This window comes from Hyaena hyaena, unplaced genomic scaffold (assembly GCF_003009895.1).
Source record: "Hyaena hyaena isolate Hyena2069 unplaced genomic scaffold, ASM300989v1 scaffold_295, whole genome shotgun sequence".
NCBI lineage: Eukaryota > Metazoa > Chordata > Mammalia > Carnivora > Hyaenidae > Hyaena > Hyaena hyaena.
In genome coordinates, this window is record NW_024080928.1 from 1836902 (window position 1) to 1852878 (window position 15977).

At 42.1% G+C, this 15977-nt stretch overlaps 1 protein-coding gene across 2 annotated transcripts in view; it reads right to left on the reverse strand.

Moving 5' to 3' along the window:
* RPS6KA3 (ribosomal protein S6 kinase A3) overlaps positions 1–4504 on the reverse strand; it is a 113367-nt gene extending 108863 nt beyond the window's left edge. Inside the window, exon 1 of one of the 2 annotated variants that reach the window (XM_039247386.1) lies at positions 4486–4504. Coding sequence is in view for 1 of the 2 variants with exons in the window: in XM_039247388.1 (XP_039103319.1) it covers positions 4050–4118 (69 nt within the window). In the remaining variant the exon portion in view is untranslated. Of the gene's footprint in view, positions 1–4049; positions 4152–4485 lie in introns of those variants that run through there. The other variant, XM_039247388.1, reaches the window with a different exon arrangement.
* Between the last annotated feature and the right edge of the window lie 11473 nt (positions 4505–15977).

A 15977-nucleotide genomic window follows, 5' to 3' on the forward strand; every position in this document is an offset into this window, starting at 1 on the left:
CATTGTGATTTCCAGAAACATATTTTTAAAAAGGCAAAGTCTGCCTATGCTTGTTTATCTTTTTATGTTAAAATTTAAATGTACCAAATAAATTTCACATTTTGGATCAACCCAATTAGTACAGGAAGAGCTGCTAAAATAAAGCAAACTTTCCTAAATTTTAGTTTAACAAAAACTGACATCCTATATCATAATCACTGAAAACAATGAAGTGTTCAGTAATGTGTCACAGTTATTACTGACAGTTGACATGAAACAATACCTGTCCTCTCCTCAGATCTTCACTTGGGGGAAAGAAAAAAACCTGAAAGGTGGTAGAAATGAAACAGGAGAAGGAAAAGAAACTTAATAAAACATTTTTTTCCAATATCAATGATCATACTTTAATAGAATGTTTTTTCCTACACACAAAATATAAGAAACCTGGTATCAATATAGTAGAAATACTATAGAATTTGATATGATCTTTGAAGATAAAAATGGATGCACATCCACTGAGGATGGTTTCCAACACACGGGTCTCAATTTTTTATAAAGGAAATTATTTATATAGTTACTATTTTTAATGCATTATAGGTACTAGCTATTTAAAAGAATGCAAGGCAGCTATTTTCATACAGCACATTTCTATAAAGGAAACATAACCTTAATTTTATTATTTTTGAAAAGTGTTCATATTTATATTCACTCTCATTTATCCTTTATTGAAAACTGAGAAAAAGTGGCACTTGAGGTCAGGCTTACGATCCAGTAAATGCTATCTCTGACAGCAGTGGCAAGGACTTTACAGAATAGTCACAGTCCTTGATATCCATCGCCTAAACAGATACTCAAAAACATACCAGCATCTTTAAATAACCCATTAAAAAGTCATGAATTCAGCTAGACTACTTAGGAAGCTATTTTGTTTTTAATCTTGTACCAACCTTGACTGCTTACATAGTACTTTCTTTATTATCCTAAATTTGCTTCTTTAAACATTTGGCCTAGTTCGAGCCTATCATGTTCTGACCCACGTTTGAGTTAACCACAAGGGTTTTTTTGTTTTGAGCACCATGAAACCTATGTGAGGTCTTAAAGCAGGAAGGCCATGTAAAGGAATGAAGAAACTGCCTGTACTTTCAGTGAGGTACTCAGGTCTTTTAAGATTGTTCATATTTCAATGTAAGATTAAAATAAGAACAGAAAGAAGATTGATAATCACCCTATTTCTGACCATTATAATTCATTCAGTGGACACCTATTAGGTCCATAATACATATGTGCCAGGCACTGTGTTAAGTGCTGAGGATACAGAGGAAAAGAAGTCTCTGCTTACAAGATTTCACAATCTACTAGGAATGAGACCACAAGTGTAAATTCCTATAGGGACCGACCCTGAAACCTTTCAGCCTGGAGAGAAAACATTTAATGTATTTTACTCAAGTATATGACTTTCAAAAATACCCAATTATATTCTGGTAAAATATAATTACTCTCTGATAAGTACTCCTTACTGGGGAGGAAAGAGCATAATAGTAGGCATAATAATAAGTCCAATATTAGACTTGTGAATGAAAACTCTTGACCTTTTCCCTTACTGGCTTCAATTTCCAAAGTTGTATCAGAAGTAATTTACTTGACACAGCTGAACAACCAAAGGCAAAATATCTACAGGCAATTTTAAAAAATCTTTCTAAAATTAATCTAGGCAACACTAGCTCTGTGTGACATACCTTATGCCAGAGTATCAAGAAAATTCTTTGAACATGGCAAATTATGGAATCCTATCTGCCAGGTTCTGGAAACCATGACAGTAACTGAAATAACTAGGCTTTAACAAGTGAGATCGCTTATAAGATCATAACTGTTTCTGAAAAATACATGACCTCTAACTACTGGCTTATTTATTTATACCCTAAATTTTTCCACAAAGGATTTGAAGCAGCTACCCTTATATAAAGCGAAGCACATGAATTATATGCACCTGGCTTTGAATTATGGCTATGCCACTTACTATTTATAATCTTTGTGCCCTTAACTTCTGAAATTCAGTTTCTTAATCTGTAATAATAAGGACCATGATCCTACTATGTTGGGTCATAGGAAGGATAAGATCAAATAGCACGTAGCACAGTATCTGGCATATAGTAGGTGCTAAATAAATGTCAGTTTTGTGCTTTCCTTATCCAAATGTACGCCGTGTAGAAAAAGGATAAGGTGGAATTTTAAATGACTTTTTAACACAATGATACGTGCCAAGCAGAAATGTGGACTGATTATGAGTTGCAAATGTTACCGTTTGCATGTAACAATCAGGATCAAAGCAAATGCAATTCTTTTTCACAAGGTCAGCACTTTAAGAACATGTTATTAACCTTTTAGCTATATTAATTAACGCAAAAAAATCTGAAGGAGAAAAATGAAAGGAAAGAGCCCAATGGCATACTGATTTTCACACTATCCATTCAAAGAATGATTAAACATTCTAAACTCAATTTTCTTATAAAACAGCTATAGAATTAAACGAGCTAACATAATTTTAAATGTAATTCTGCTAGTCTTCAAGAACGTGACTTCCTTTAAAAAATATTCAGGTAACTTAACTCAATATCTTTTCTATTCAAGAGCTGCGTTTAATTTAGGTTTTTAAAATATGGTCCAAGTCACAAAATCCCAAGTACCAGTCGGAAGCACTATTACAACTCTGCTCACGTTAAGGAGAACAAATAAACATTTTAAACAGCAGTGGAGGTGACTAGGAAAAAAACTGAAAAGCGATTTGAACTGATCCCCCTCCCCCTCCATTATACCCGAGAATGCAAGTGTCCCGCATCTCAGATCAAACTGAGCCTCGGTCTTACTGACGTAACCGGTAACCCTATCCACCTCTCACACTGCGGAGGCCGGCAGGGCAGCGGCTGCCGCCAAGTACACCACTCATCGGAGCCTGCCCCATTCCACCCCCGCGTTTCAGTCATGCTTTCCAGAAATGGGGTCACTCACTAACTATTACACACACGCAGCCTATCATCCTGTAATCTCCCAAAGTCCGCTGCGGGGATAGAAGACAGCAAAAAGTCAAGAAGGAACAATCACAGACAAGCCACCATCAGGAATTGATTTTCCACTTCGGAGAGGAGCGCTGATGCCCAGGAATGGGTCTTGTCTGGATTATTTTCACAGACCCCGAGTTGGTTCTGGGACAGGGGCGGCCGCGAAACCTCGATGCAGTGTTGTGTCCAGGGAAATTCTGGTCTGCCGTGTTTGGGTGTTTGGCACTCGGTTGGGTGTCTCAGAGACGGTCACCCCGAGCGAAGAAAACCTCAAAGCCCTTTACGGCGGCTGCTGATCGCCTTGAATATCACCCTCTCACCTCCACGGACAGGAAACTCAAGTTAAAGCTCCTAGGGACGGGGTCCTTGAGCTCAGTGACCTCAGAAATGGGGGAGGGGGGGAGGACCTCAGGCTTCCACTTTCCCCCGTGCACCAGCAGAAACCGCTGCGGCAGATAGACTAGGGGAAGGCAAAAACCCCCCGCTGTCCTACACCCCTTAACCGAAACCCCCACAGGTCGCCAGCCCTGCCTTGGGCCCCCTTCCAGTCCCCGCGCGCCCGACTCACAGCACCAACTCTCTCCCCTGGCCGAACTTGAGAGTCCCTGCTCCCCGGTGAACCCAATCCATACCCCTCCCATACACCCCAAAGTCACCAGGATCCAGGGGAGCCCCCAACCAGGCAGGGCCAAACTTCCCAACTCCTCTCTGGCCCCCGCTCCGCTTCCCGCTCCCCCCACGCAAAGTTGATTAAAATCGGCTTCTTGCAAAGCCCCAGCGCCCACTCCAAACCCCACGCGCCGCCACACCACAGCCCCCCGAGCGAGGGAGGGGAGGTGCGGGTGAAACAGAAGGGCAAACAGACCAACCCCAACTACCCAAACCGGAATCAGGGACCAAGGGGAGACGCGAGCGGCAGAGGAAGGGGCCAAGTGGCCAGCTCCAGGGAGGGGAGCTGGCCGGCGGGGGCGAGGGGAGGGGCGCACCAGCCCCCGGCCGCCAGGCTGCACTCACCTCAGCGCTGTCGGACGGGCTCTCCACAGCCATCTTCTGCCACGGGTCCGCCAGCTGCGCCAGCGGCATCTTCCCCCCCGGCCCGCCGCCTTCACCGCCTCCTCCCTCCCCGCCCGCCCCGCGGCCGGCCCCGCTCTGTCGCCGCCCGAGCCCCACGACAGCAGCGGCGGCGGCAGCAGCAGCACCAGCGCCGGCTGCCCGGGAGAGGGCTCGGCGCCGACACCGACCCTCGAACGCCGCGCGCCTGGCTGGAGATGTCCTCGCGCCGCTGCCGGGCACCCGGTCTCGCCCCTTTCTTCCTCTCCTCCTTCCGCCGCCGGGACTACAGCTCCGCCCCCCCCCCCCCCCCCCGCCGGTTCCCGCGCCCGCTCCCAGCAGAACAGCGGCGGCCGCGCGCTCCCCCACTTCCGCTCACAACATGGCGCCTAAGCGATACCTGTCTCTCAAAGCGAGGCTCTGCTGCCGCCGCCACCGCCGCGCGCACTCGTGGGCGGGGCTTAGGAAGACACGCCCCCGGCCGCCGCGCTTTGCCCCTCCCTCCTTCCTCGCCCCAGCCGGAGCTTCTGGGCCTCGCCTACTTTCAGGAAGGGCGAGCCGGAGAGATCTGGGGGCGTCGGCGGACGGTGGGGGAAAGAAGAGGGGAAGGGCAAGAGGAGCGAAAGGCTAAGAGCCTTTTACTGCCAAAGGTCCGAGCAGATCGGAAGCTACTTAGGGATGTAGAGAACAGTGGTCCCCGCCTAGCTGGGGAGACGGGAGAGGTGCAGTGCGCGCAGTCCGGTCGGTGCCAAGGACCCGGGGAGGGAGCGTGGGGTGTCTTTTCGGTCTGCCTCCTCGGTGGGTGTTTGTGGGCGCGTCATGTCTTTGGCACATCCTTTAATGGGCCAGCACCCGCCCTATCCAGGCTCACACGCTGGGCATTCACCTGCCCCCCACTCCTTAACGCCCCCGACGACGGGGACACATAAGGCTTTGTGCCCTGGAGTCCTCTGGAGGTTCGGCTCTCGGTTTGATTCAAGGCTCTCCAAATCGAGGCTCTTGTGTTGTATTTTTAATGTTTGGAATTTTTTTTGTCTCGCTTGAGTCGCCCCCCACCCAAAGTCTGCAGAACCCTCAGGCATCAGCCTCGACTCTTGAAGTCCTCCACTCCCTGGTACCTATACCTGCACGAAGAAACCAAGCATGTTTCTTGAGGCCGCCCCTCGCGGCGGAGGTTGGGGAATTATTTTAAAATATATTGGTTGGCAGGAGCCTGGGGTTCCTGCTCCTCTTGTTGACTTTAAATAAAAGATTAGATTTGAAAATCAGGCTGGCCAAGGGTGGAAGAGGGAGAGTGAGGGAGGGGCCCTAACTCCTCCTCCGGCCTAAGATAGGGAAGCCCTGGGTTAAGGAAACCCAAGCCCCAGAAGGCAACGGAATCCAGAAGGACGGAGTGTTTGTGGGGAGAGGCTGGGGCTCCTGGACTGAGTCCTGCCAGGGGTGGGGCGTTCTACCCCGTGTTCCCCGAGCCAGGTGCCTTTGGAGCTCGGTACGCGTGGGCAAAATTGGGTAAAAGTCTCCGGGCTGAGTGGAAAGCTACTGCAGCCACCCCCCCTCCCCCCAAGGAGAAGGAAAAAAAGTAATGGGAAATCTCCAGGCTGGCCAGAGTGCCTTCACCCCTTCAGGCCTTGGCCCAGGCGTCGTAGTCCTCCCACGCCCAGCGGCCACAACGCGTCCCCCGCTGCGCTTCCGGTGCACGCCTTTTAACAGCTCTCTTTCATCATCCCGGGACCCAGACACCTGGAGAGCCCTCGTCTTCCTCCCTAACGCAGGTGTGAGGTTGAGATTAGAGCCCCACACCTAGACTGCCAGGTCTGCGCGGGCGGTGCAAGGTTTCTCGCTGAGCCCGAGGCAGGTGTTGGGATCTTTCTGCTACCTTCGCCTGCGCGCCCTCTGGATCAAGCTTGAGGCCCAGGAGCCTCGTGGCCACCTGAAGGGGCTACATCTGTTTAGGGAACCTGAGTACGGAAGTCCTTGCTGCGCGCCCTGTCTCGCAGCCTTGGACTCAGGGGGACAGCTCAGGGTTGAGCAACATCTGGGTAGGCTCAGCGTGGTCTGGAGGGTGGGGAGGATTTAGCTCGTGATTTTGTCACCTCCCCCAACATGCTTGACTCAAGTGCTGCACATCCAGTCTGAACCCAAACTCAGCTAATTTGGTAGTACCGTCTCCGTAATTCCTGACAATAAAAGCAGTTCACAGAAGTTCAGGATAAGGAGTGGTGTATTGTTTTGCATTTATCTAGGAAGTGCCTAATGTATCTTTCATTTACATTGCAAAGCCACATTACATTCCTTATAGCGAAAAGAAGTTGGTCAGTGTAGTTAATTTAAGGTAAATTAGCCCCTAAACAGCGATCAATTATTCCAACTAACATTCTTGCTTGGGTAAAATCATACATATTTAAGGAGACAGTTATGTGTCTTAACACTGCCCCTTGCGAATTACTCCACTGTAAGGGTGAACTAACCTTTTTAAAATCAAATTGTTTACTGAAAAGTTGATTTCAGCATCACCTTTTATTCTTTTTACCTTGAGAGCTTGAAGAATAACTCCTAAAACAAAGTTAATGTCAACAGTAGTCACGTTGCAGGAATGAAGCATGAAACGGACTGTTACTGGGCTGCGTACCACTAGCACGGCTGTCTTGCACATAGGATCAACCTGATAAGTATTCGTGAACTGATTTAGAAAAACACCATTCTCCTTCCTTTGGCCCAAAGAATAAAGCATTTTTTTTTCAGTTAACAAACTGTTTTCATTTATGTATTTTATAAATACAAGAGTGATGCAAGAATTTGGGAATTTGGGAAAATCAAATGAGGCTGGGGGAAATTTCTCATAGGTGGCTGCAAAAAAGAGTTATTTGAACAGAGAAGCTGATATTAGCCTGAACAGGATTACCTTTTTTCTTCCCTGTTTAAGAAAGGAAAACTCTTAAGTGTAGTTATTCCAAGAATAGATGCCTCTAGAGATCACCCTGTGCAGGCTAATATGGTAGCTACTAGCCACCCAGGGCTCTTGAAATACTTAAAGTAAGACTGGCTGATCACAAATGAGACGTGCTGTAAGTGTAAAGTTCACACCAGATTACAAAGACTTAGCACAAAAAAAAAAAAAAGAATGTATAGTAGCTCAGTAATAATTTTTATACTGACTACATGTTGAAACAATATTTTGAAAATATTGAATTAAAATATTTCATTAAAATTCATTTCACCTGTTTCTTTTTACTTCTTCACAGGACTACTATAAAATGTACACTTATATATGGGGCTTACTTGTCAAGACTGGCACTATAGTTCTAGAGGACAACACTGCTTTAGAACTTTCACATTGAGCCTTTTATGTCCTAATATAATGTTAAGTGATGTCCTCACATCCTACTGTCTTTTTGGGCTGCTTGGTGTATAATTCTATGCTCCCCATCCCCCTGCATAAATCTCTGTCAGAACCAAAATATTGGAAAGTTATTACTTGAAGCTACAGCAAAAGGAAATAGCAAACCTCAGTCGAAAATCTGGACTAGATTTCCAAGAAATCATTCCTGATGTATGACAAGACAACCAAATTTAACTTCCTCTGTCCAACAATTTCCTGCTATAATTATAACCTTTGTATACAAGTTTAAATGGGCATTTACTTAACAAAATAACATTCATTCAAACAATGGAGTTCCATCAGTCTGGAAAAGTTACAAGATGACAAACTATGGCTCACAACACAATCTCTACCTTATATACATCCAGAATTCGCAGCTCTATTACACATAGCTTTGTTATCACTATAGAAAATCCATGGAGTGTAATCATCATCACCTCTCTGGAACGTCTTTCCCTTTACGTTATCTGAAGAGTATTTATTTTTCACACACACAAAAAAAGAAAAAATAATTGCTAGAAACTATTTCACAACTTCTTTACAGAAAGAGAGAAAGGTAAAACTTAGGCTCACATTTTATCTCCCATAAGACAATAATCAAACACAATACATGGTGACATACCTTCCATGTGTATGAATTTTGTGTTTTTTAAGTTCCCGAAGAAACCATTAAGAATGTTTTCTTGATTGACACACATCTTAAGAGACAACAGGAATTTATACATGACACACATCTTAAGAGACAACAGGAATTTATACATGACACACATCTTAAGAGACAACAGGAATTTATACATCTATTTGAACATTTTAGTTGGGAGAATTCAAATTTTGGAAAATGTAAGGATCTTCCCTAGGTTCCCCTCAAGATATAAAGTTCAATGGTTCTAGAGCTGCCTATGATGAAAGATGCTCATATACTCTATAAAGAACTAAGGGGAAGACATTCCATGATACAAATACTTGAAGTGCTTCTTTAACATTCTTCCCAGTAAGGCAATATGGGATCATGATAAGAGCTGAGACAGGCCTGTGCCCAAACTGGAGCTTCCTTTATATCGCTGAGCTTCAACTTGATGGCCTAGAACAGGGTCTGGCACATAGTAGTTGCTCAATAAATATTTGCAGACTAAGCTTTGTTTTCCTCATTTGAAAATAAGGATGATAATGATACACACCTGGGAAGACTGATAGGCAGATTAAGTGGAAACAATGTCTGTAAAGCATTCAGCACAGGACCTGCCACATAGGAACCACTCAATAAGTGGAAGTATTGTTATCAGCTTTAGAAAGGGAGTATTCCTGCATATATAATGTAATTCAAATACTTCACTCAAAAGTTACTGTTGTGTGAGCATTTTATTATGGTATAATCTACTTCTTTAGTGCATTCTTGTATCACAAAAAATGATACGGTGAGTAACTTCCTGTGGAATTCAAATAAAAGAGCATATAGGGTCACTTACTGCTCTGTTTTTCAAGCCACATATGTTGAAATGCAAATGATTACAGGTCAGTTGCCTCATAGGCTATGATCAAATCTTTGTTTATGTAATGCTCAAAAGAAACTACCCAAGGTCTGATTCAAAGTTAACATTACCTGACTCATGGAGGGTGGATGGGAGGAACACGGAAGTATGGAGAAGAGGTCTGTGTCAGACATGCTTTAATGTTTTCTTTTATTGGTTTCCAAAATGCTTAATCCTTAGAGGTGTCATTTCGTTTCAGAGTTGTTTGAAGGGAAAGAATTATGGGACTTGGAGACATGACAAGGAACTGAGAAGCCATTCTTGGAGCTTTAATAAGCTACTGTTTTCCTTCGGTTTACATTTTACTAGAACAGAAAAGACCCACTAAATGTTCTTGTTTATGAACACTAATTCATAAGAGGGAGATAATGCATTAAAATTTCATTTTCAAACTGATATTAAAAACGGCTGCTTTCACATTAACCGAAAATTGCAGTACAAAGTATTCCTTCAGAGGATAAACATTCCTGTTTTCTAACTATCAATTTAGTTTGGTTGGTCAGAGCAGTGGTTCTCAAATTTTTTCAGTCCACAAACCATTTTAAAGCAAAAACCCAAGGACCACCAGTTTGTACCGATCACTATGAAAAAACCCCCAAAACTTTATGGAACTCTTGTTTTAGATCATGGCTGTTATTGTGGTTACATTTTTTTAAAAAGTTTATATTTGTGTTTTTGAATGCAGATTTGAGTCTGCAACTAGAAAAGATACTTTAAGAAAATCCCGAGTTTTTGCTGAGTTGGATTTAAGACTAGCCCCACAACAGGACCTCAACTAAGGAAGTGACTTGGAGGAAAGCTATGGAATTAAATGGAACTCTATTTCTCGGCCACCAACTGAACTCCAAATCTATACACTTAGGGAATCTGCAGCTTTCATCACAATAATTGTATGAATGAAGGAGTGTTGAATCAAATCTGTTGCAGGAAAAACTGGCTATAGATTATTAATGCCTTACTTGTGGATGAAGTATTTTTTTTCATCAGGACAACACACTGATTATGATTTCAGTAGCTTATTTTAAAGTCATGTTCCTGTAAACTAGTAAATAAAATAGATACTTTGGGGGCATATAAATACTACAGAATTCCCTTATTAAATAAGACATTGGTACAATTTCAAAAAAAGATCAAGAAATTGAACTTAAATAACTTACAATTGCCTACTAAATAAGGGATGAATTCTATAGACTAAATGAAATTTAAAGAAACCCTACCTAATGAAACTGTAATAAAATGTTGAGTTCAAGTGCTGTTGATAGTTTTGAACACTTTACCATCTTATATAATGATGGTGATGTTGACAGTAATGCTAGACATTTACTTACTACATACTATGTGTCTGGCACTATTATAAGTGTTTCACAGCTATTAACCTGTTTAATATTTATTGCAATTCTTTTTTTTAAGAAGTTTATTTACATTGAGAGAGAGAATGCACGTGTGCATGAGAGCTGCGGTAGAGGCAGAGAGAGGAAGAGGGAGAGGGAGAGAGACAGAGAGAGAGAGAGAGAAAGAGAGAGAGAGAGAGAGAGAGAGAGAGAGAATCCCAAGCAGGATCCACGCTGTCAGCACGGAGCCCAACATGGGGCTGGATCCTATGGACCATGAGATCATGACCTGAGCCAAGAATATGAGTTGGATGCTTAACTGACTGAGCCAGCCAGGCACCCCAATACTCATTGCAGTTCTAAGAATACTAAATATATGTTAATGGCAGTTAACACCTATTGAGTACTTGCAAACTGTTAAATGGTTTACATACATTATCTTGTTTCATTCTAACAATAGATATTGTTAGCAAAAATTAGTGTTTCATTCTGATAAAGAATAAATGTTTTTCACTATAATTGTTTCAAAAAATGTTCATGAAAATGCTTGGGGAAAATGTGCCATAAAATACAATTACATAAGTGTGTAAAAGGATCTTTATTAAATATATTTGCTTGTCATATCACTTTCTTATTCTTTATTTTTTTTCACCTTGGTAGACACAGCAAGATTCTGTGAATGTCGTTTTGCAAAAAAACAAAAAAAAACCCAAAAACAAAACCCCTCAAAAAACAACAAAAAAACCATGTTTCAGTTTCTCCAAACAGCAATCAATATAATAGTTTTGAAATAATCCTAAAGGAGATAATTTTCAAATGAAAACTTTTCTTTCCATAATTCATTACAGGTCTTTAGACCACTCTAATGGGTTGAATCGTGTCCCTCTCACAATGATATATTGAAGTCCTAACACCAGTACCTCAGTATGTGACCTTATTTGGAAACAGGGTTGTTGTAGATATAATTAGTTAAGATGAGGTCACACTTGAGTACAATGGGTTCCTAACCCAATATGACTGGGGACTTCATAAGAAGACGGCCATATGAAGACAGAGACACAGAGAGAATGTCATGTAAAGACCGAAGATTGGAATGATGCATCCACAAGCCAAGGAATACCAAAGATTGCTGGCAAACTACCAGAAGCTAGGAGGAGACAAGAAGTTAGGAAGAGCCAGGGAAAGACTCCCTTACAGCTGTCAGAGGGAGCATGGCCCTGCTGCCACCTTGATTTTGGACATTTAGCCTCTAGAACTATAGGCAATAAAGTTTGTGTTCCTTCATTACAGCAGCCCAGGCAAACTAATACAACCACTGAGAAGATTTTTGCTTTTACGCTAGCGTAGCATTTTTCACTTCTGAAAATATTATACCTACTATTAAGGATTTCCTAAAAGTGTGGGCACATCTCTGTAAGCAATAGAAAAAACAATGATAGGTAGGAATTTGGAACATGTTTAAAAACGGAGTAGGAATAGAGCCTAAAATTTAATTTCTTTGGGTTAAACACTTAATGCTAACAAAATAAGCCCTGATTTTTATTTATAGATCTCTGGAATCCAGATGATTCCATACCGGCAATTTCCCCCTCCCAGGATAGTAGAATATGCACTCACTATTATTTGCTAGATTTAAGTGAAAAAAATTTTGCTGCAGCTTCATAAATCATTCCTTCTGTCTGGAAGGTCTGTGTTTGGGTCAATTTAGATTTTCATTTGGAAAGTAACTTCTCTCCATTTCTCTTCCTGTATTTGTCAAGTTGGTTTGTGGCGTTACTGGCTACTTAGTTCACCAAATTAGAAATCTAGAGTTCATCCTGTCATCCTATCCAACTGCCTCTTGCCCCGCCCACCACATTATGTGACAACTAGATTTCGTTGATTCTGCTTTCCAGTCTGGATTCTGTCAAACTCTCCTACTCCACCACCCTTGCCAGAGTTCAGGCCCTCACCATCTCTGGCCTGTATTATGACAGCTTCCTGACTTTAACCCATTTTCCACACAGTGGCCAAAGGGTGCTTCCTAAAATGAAAATTTCATTTTGTTCATCCTCTGCTTAAAATTCACAATGGCTTGGGGTGCCTGGGTGGCTCAGTCAGTTGAACTTCTTTTTTTTTTTTTAATTTTGTTTTTTAATGTTTTATTTATTTCTAGGAGAGAGAGAGAGACAGCGTGAGCAGGGGAGGGTCAGAGAGAGAGGGAGTCACAGACTCTGAAACAGGCTCCAGGCTCTGAGCTGGCAGTCAGCACAGAGCCCGACGCGGGGCTCGAACCCACGAACCGCGAGATCATGACCTAAGCGAAAGTCGGACGCTTAACTGAGTAAGCCACCCAGGCGCCCCTCAGTCAGTTGAACTTCTGACTCTTGACTTTGGCTCAGGTCGTGATCCCCAGATCATGAGATCTAGCTCTGTATTAGGTTCTGTGCTGAGCATGGAGCCTACTTAAGATTCTCTCTCTCTCTTTCTTTCTCTCTCTCTCTCTCTCTCCTTCTGCCCCCTCTCTTCCACTCACACTTTCTCTAAAAAACAAACAAACAAACAAACAAAAAACACCTCACAATGGCTTTCCATAGCTCAGGATAAAATCCCACAAGCTTTGTATAGATGCAAGAAACCTGCCTTTTTCTCCAGCCATTAATGGCAATTAAGAGAAATAATTAAGGATTTATCATGCCTTTTCTCTGAAACTGTATTTCAGACCAACCGTATAAAATTAGCTGATGAAAGTTCTTTGCAGAAGAATTTTGGCTTATAAATGTAGAAGAAATGATAGACCTAAAAAAGCACCATTTTGAAACCTATAATGAAAGAACAGATTTAGGCAAAAATTGTAAATTAATGAAGCCATTAGATGAAAAGTGGATGGAGAACTTGAAATGGAAGGATCAGGCTATTACCACTTGAACTCACTGATCATTCTTAGCACTAGAAAAGGTGGGACAACGAAACACTCTAAGCCTCTATGTCATGTAATGGGAAGCATAGAGTACTACCTATGAAGTCTTCTTTCTAAGAACCTGAAGTGGAATTAAATTAAGCCTCTAGAGCTGTGCTGTCCATTAGGGTAGTCACTTGTCACATATAGTTACTTAAACTTAAATAAAATAAACTAAAATAAAAATCTGAAATTCATCTCCTCAGTCCCACTAATCATATCTCAAGTGTCAATTTTCATCTATGGCTTGTGGCTGTGGTATCAGTGCACATTGTAAAACATTTCTACTCTGGCAGAGAGTTCTCTTGGACAGTGCTGCTTTAGAGCTAAGTTCTGTTTTCAGGAAAGGGGGGGGCAAGGGAAAGAAATTAAATGACACTAGAAGCAAGAAAATAGACATATAAACTAATATTGAGAGAGAATAACAAACCTGGAGGGATCACAATCCCAAATTTCAAGATCTACTACAAAATACACACATAGATCTACTACAAAATACACAGATAGATCAACAGAACAGATTAGAGAGCCCAGAAATAAAGCCACACTTACATGGTTAATTAATCTATGGTAATTGAGGCAAGAATAAACAATGGGGAAAAGGCAGTCACTTAAATGGTGCTGGGAAAACTGGACAGCCATATATATGCAAAAGCACAAAACTAGACCACTTACTTACGCCAGACACAAAAATAAACTCAAAATGGATTAACAACCTAACTGTAAGACCTGAAACCATAAAGCTCCTAGAAGAAAACATAGATAGAAATTTCTTTGATATTGGCCTTAGCAACAGTTTTCTAGGTATATCTTCTAAGGCAAGGGAAAATAAAGCAAAAACAAACTATTAGGACTACACCAAACTAAAAACTTTTGCAGAGTGAAGGAAACCATCAACAAGTGAAAAGGCAACCTACTGAATGGGAGACGAAAATTGCAAATGATATAGCCAATAAGGGGTTGATATCCAAAATAGATAAAGAACTTAGACAACACCTAAAACCCCACAAATAATGTGCCTGATTAAAATATGGACAGGGGATCTGAATAGAATTTTTCCAAAGAAGACTACAGATGGCCAACAGACACATGAGAAGATGCTCAACATCACTAATTATCAGGGAAATACAAATCCAAACCACAGTGAGATGTCACCTTACACCTGTCAGAATGGCTAGTATCAAAAGCACAGAAGTAACAAGTATTGGTGAGGAAGTAGAAGAAAGGGAACCCTCATGCAGTGTTGGTGGGAATGTAAATTGGTGCAACCATTGTGGAAAGCAGTTATGGATATTTCTCAAAGAGTTAAAAATAGATATACCATATGATCCAGTAATTCCACTGCTGTGCATTTACCCAAAGAAACAAAAGCACTGATTCAAAAAGATACATGCACCCCTATGTTTATTGTAGCATTATTTATAATAGCCAAGTATGGAAGCAGCCTGAGTGTCCATCGATGATAGGTGAATGGATCAAGAAGATGTGGTATATATACAAAATGAAATATTACTCAGCCATAATAAAGAATGAGATCTTGCTATTGGTGATAGCACGGATGAACCTCAAGGGTACTATGCTAAGTGAAATAAGTCAGACAGGTAAAGACAAATACCAAATGATTTCACTTATATGTGGAAACTAGAAAACCAAAATCAAATAAACAAAAAAGCAGAAACAGACCCATAAACACAGAGAACTGGTGGTTGTCAGAGGGGAGGGAGGCTGGAGGATGGGCAAAATAGGTGAAGGAGAGTAGAAGGCACAGGCTTCCAGTTATGGAATGAGTAAGTCCCAGGGATAAAAGGTACAGCATAAGGAATATAATAAATGGTATTGTAGCAGCACTGCCTGGTGACAGACAGTAGCTGTACTGGTGGTGAGCACAGCATAATGTATAGAGTTGTTGAATCACTATGCTATACACCTGAAACTAATGTAACAATGTGTGTCAACTATACTTGAATTAAAAAATAAAGTATCACTATTAAATCATGAATTTTAACAACACAAAAGAGAAAATAGGCAAATATAAAGAATGTGATTATATTCTTCAGGTTTAGTTGGTTCAGTGTCTGCAACAAGTCAACGAAACGAATAAAAAGGGGGAGAGAAGGTAGTTAATGCTTTATCTTAAAAGAAACAACCAAGGGGCGCCTGGGTGGCTTAGTCGGTTAAGCGTCCGACTTTCGCTTAGGTCAGGATCTCACGGTTCGTGGGTTCGAGCCCCGCGTCGGGCTCTGTGCTGACAGCCAGCTCAGAGCCTGGANATAACCTCCTTGGCGGAACAGTGGGGCCTGTGTGTGCAGCGGGGCAGCCGCGAGAGGAGGGGCTGGTGTTGGAACAATGATTAACACCTGCCCCGCTGAATCCTATTTACTCAAGAGTCTACATTCAGGCCAACCAACACTTAGTATTATTCTTTTTGTCTTTGAATAGCGTTTTGTGGAGGGGGCGCCTGGGTGGCTTAGTCGGTTAAGCGTCCGACTTTCGCTTAGGTCATGATCTCGCTGTTCGTGGGTTCGAGCCCCACGTCGGGCTCTGTGCTGACTGCCAGCTCAGAGCCTGGAGCCTGTTTCAGAGTCTGTGACTCCCTCTCTCTCTGACCCTCCCCTGCTCACGCTGTCTCTCTGTCTCTCTCTTAGAAATAAATAAAACATTAAAAAAATTTTTAAAATAAATAAATAAAAGAAACAACCAGATGTAATGGGTGGA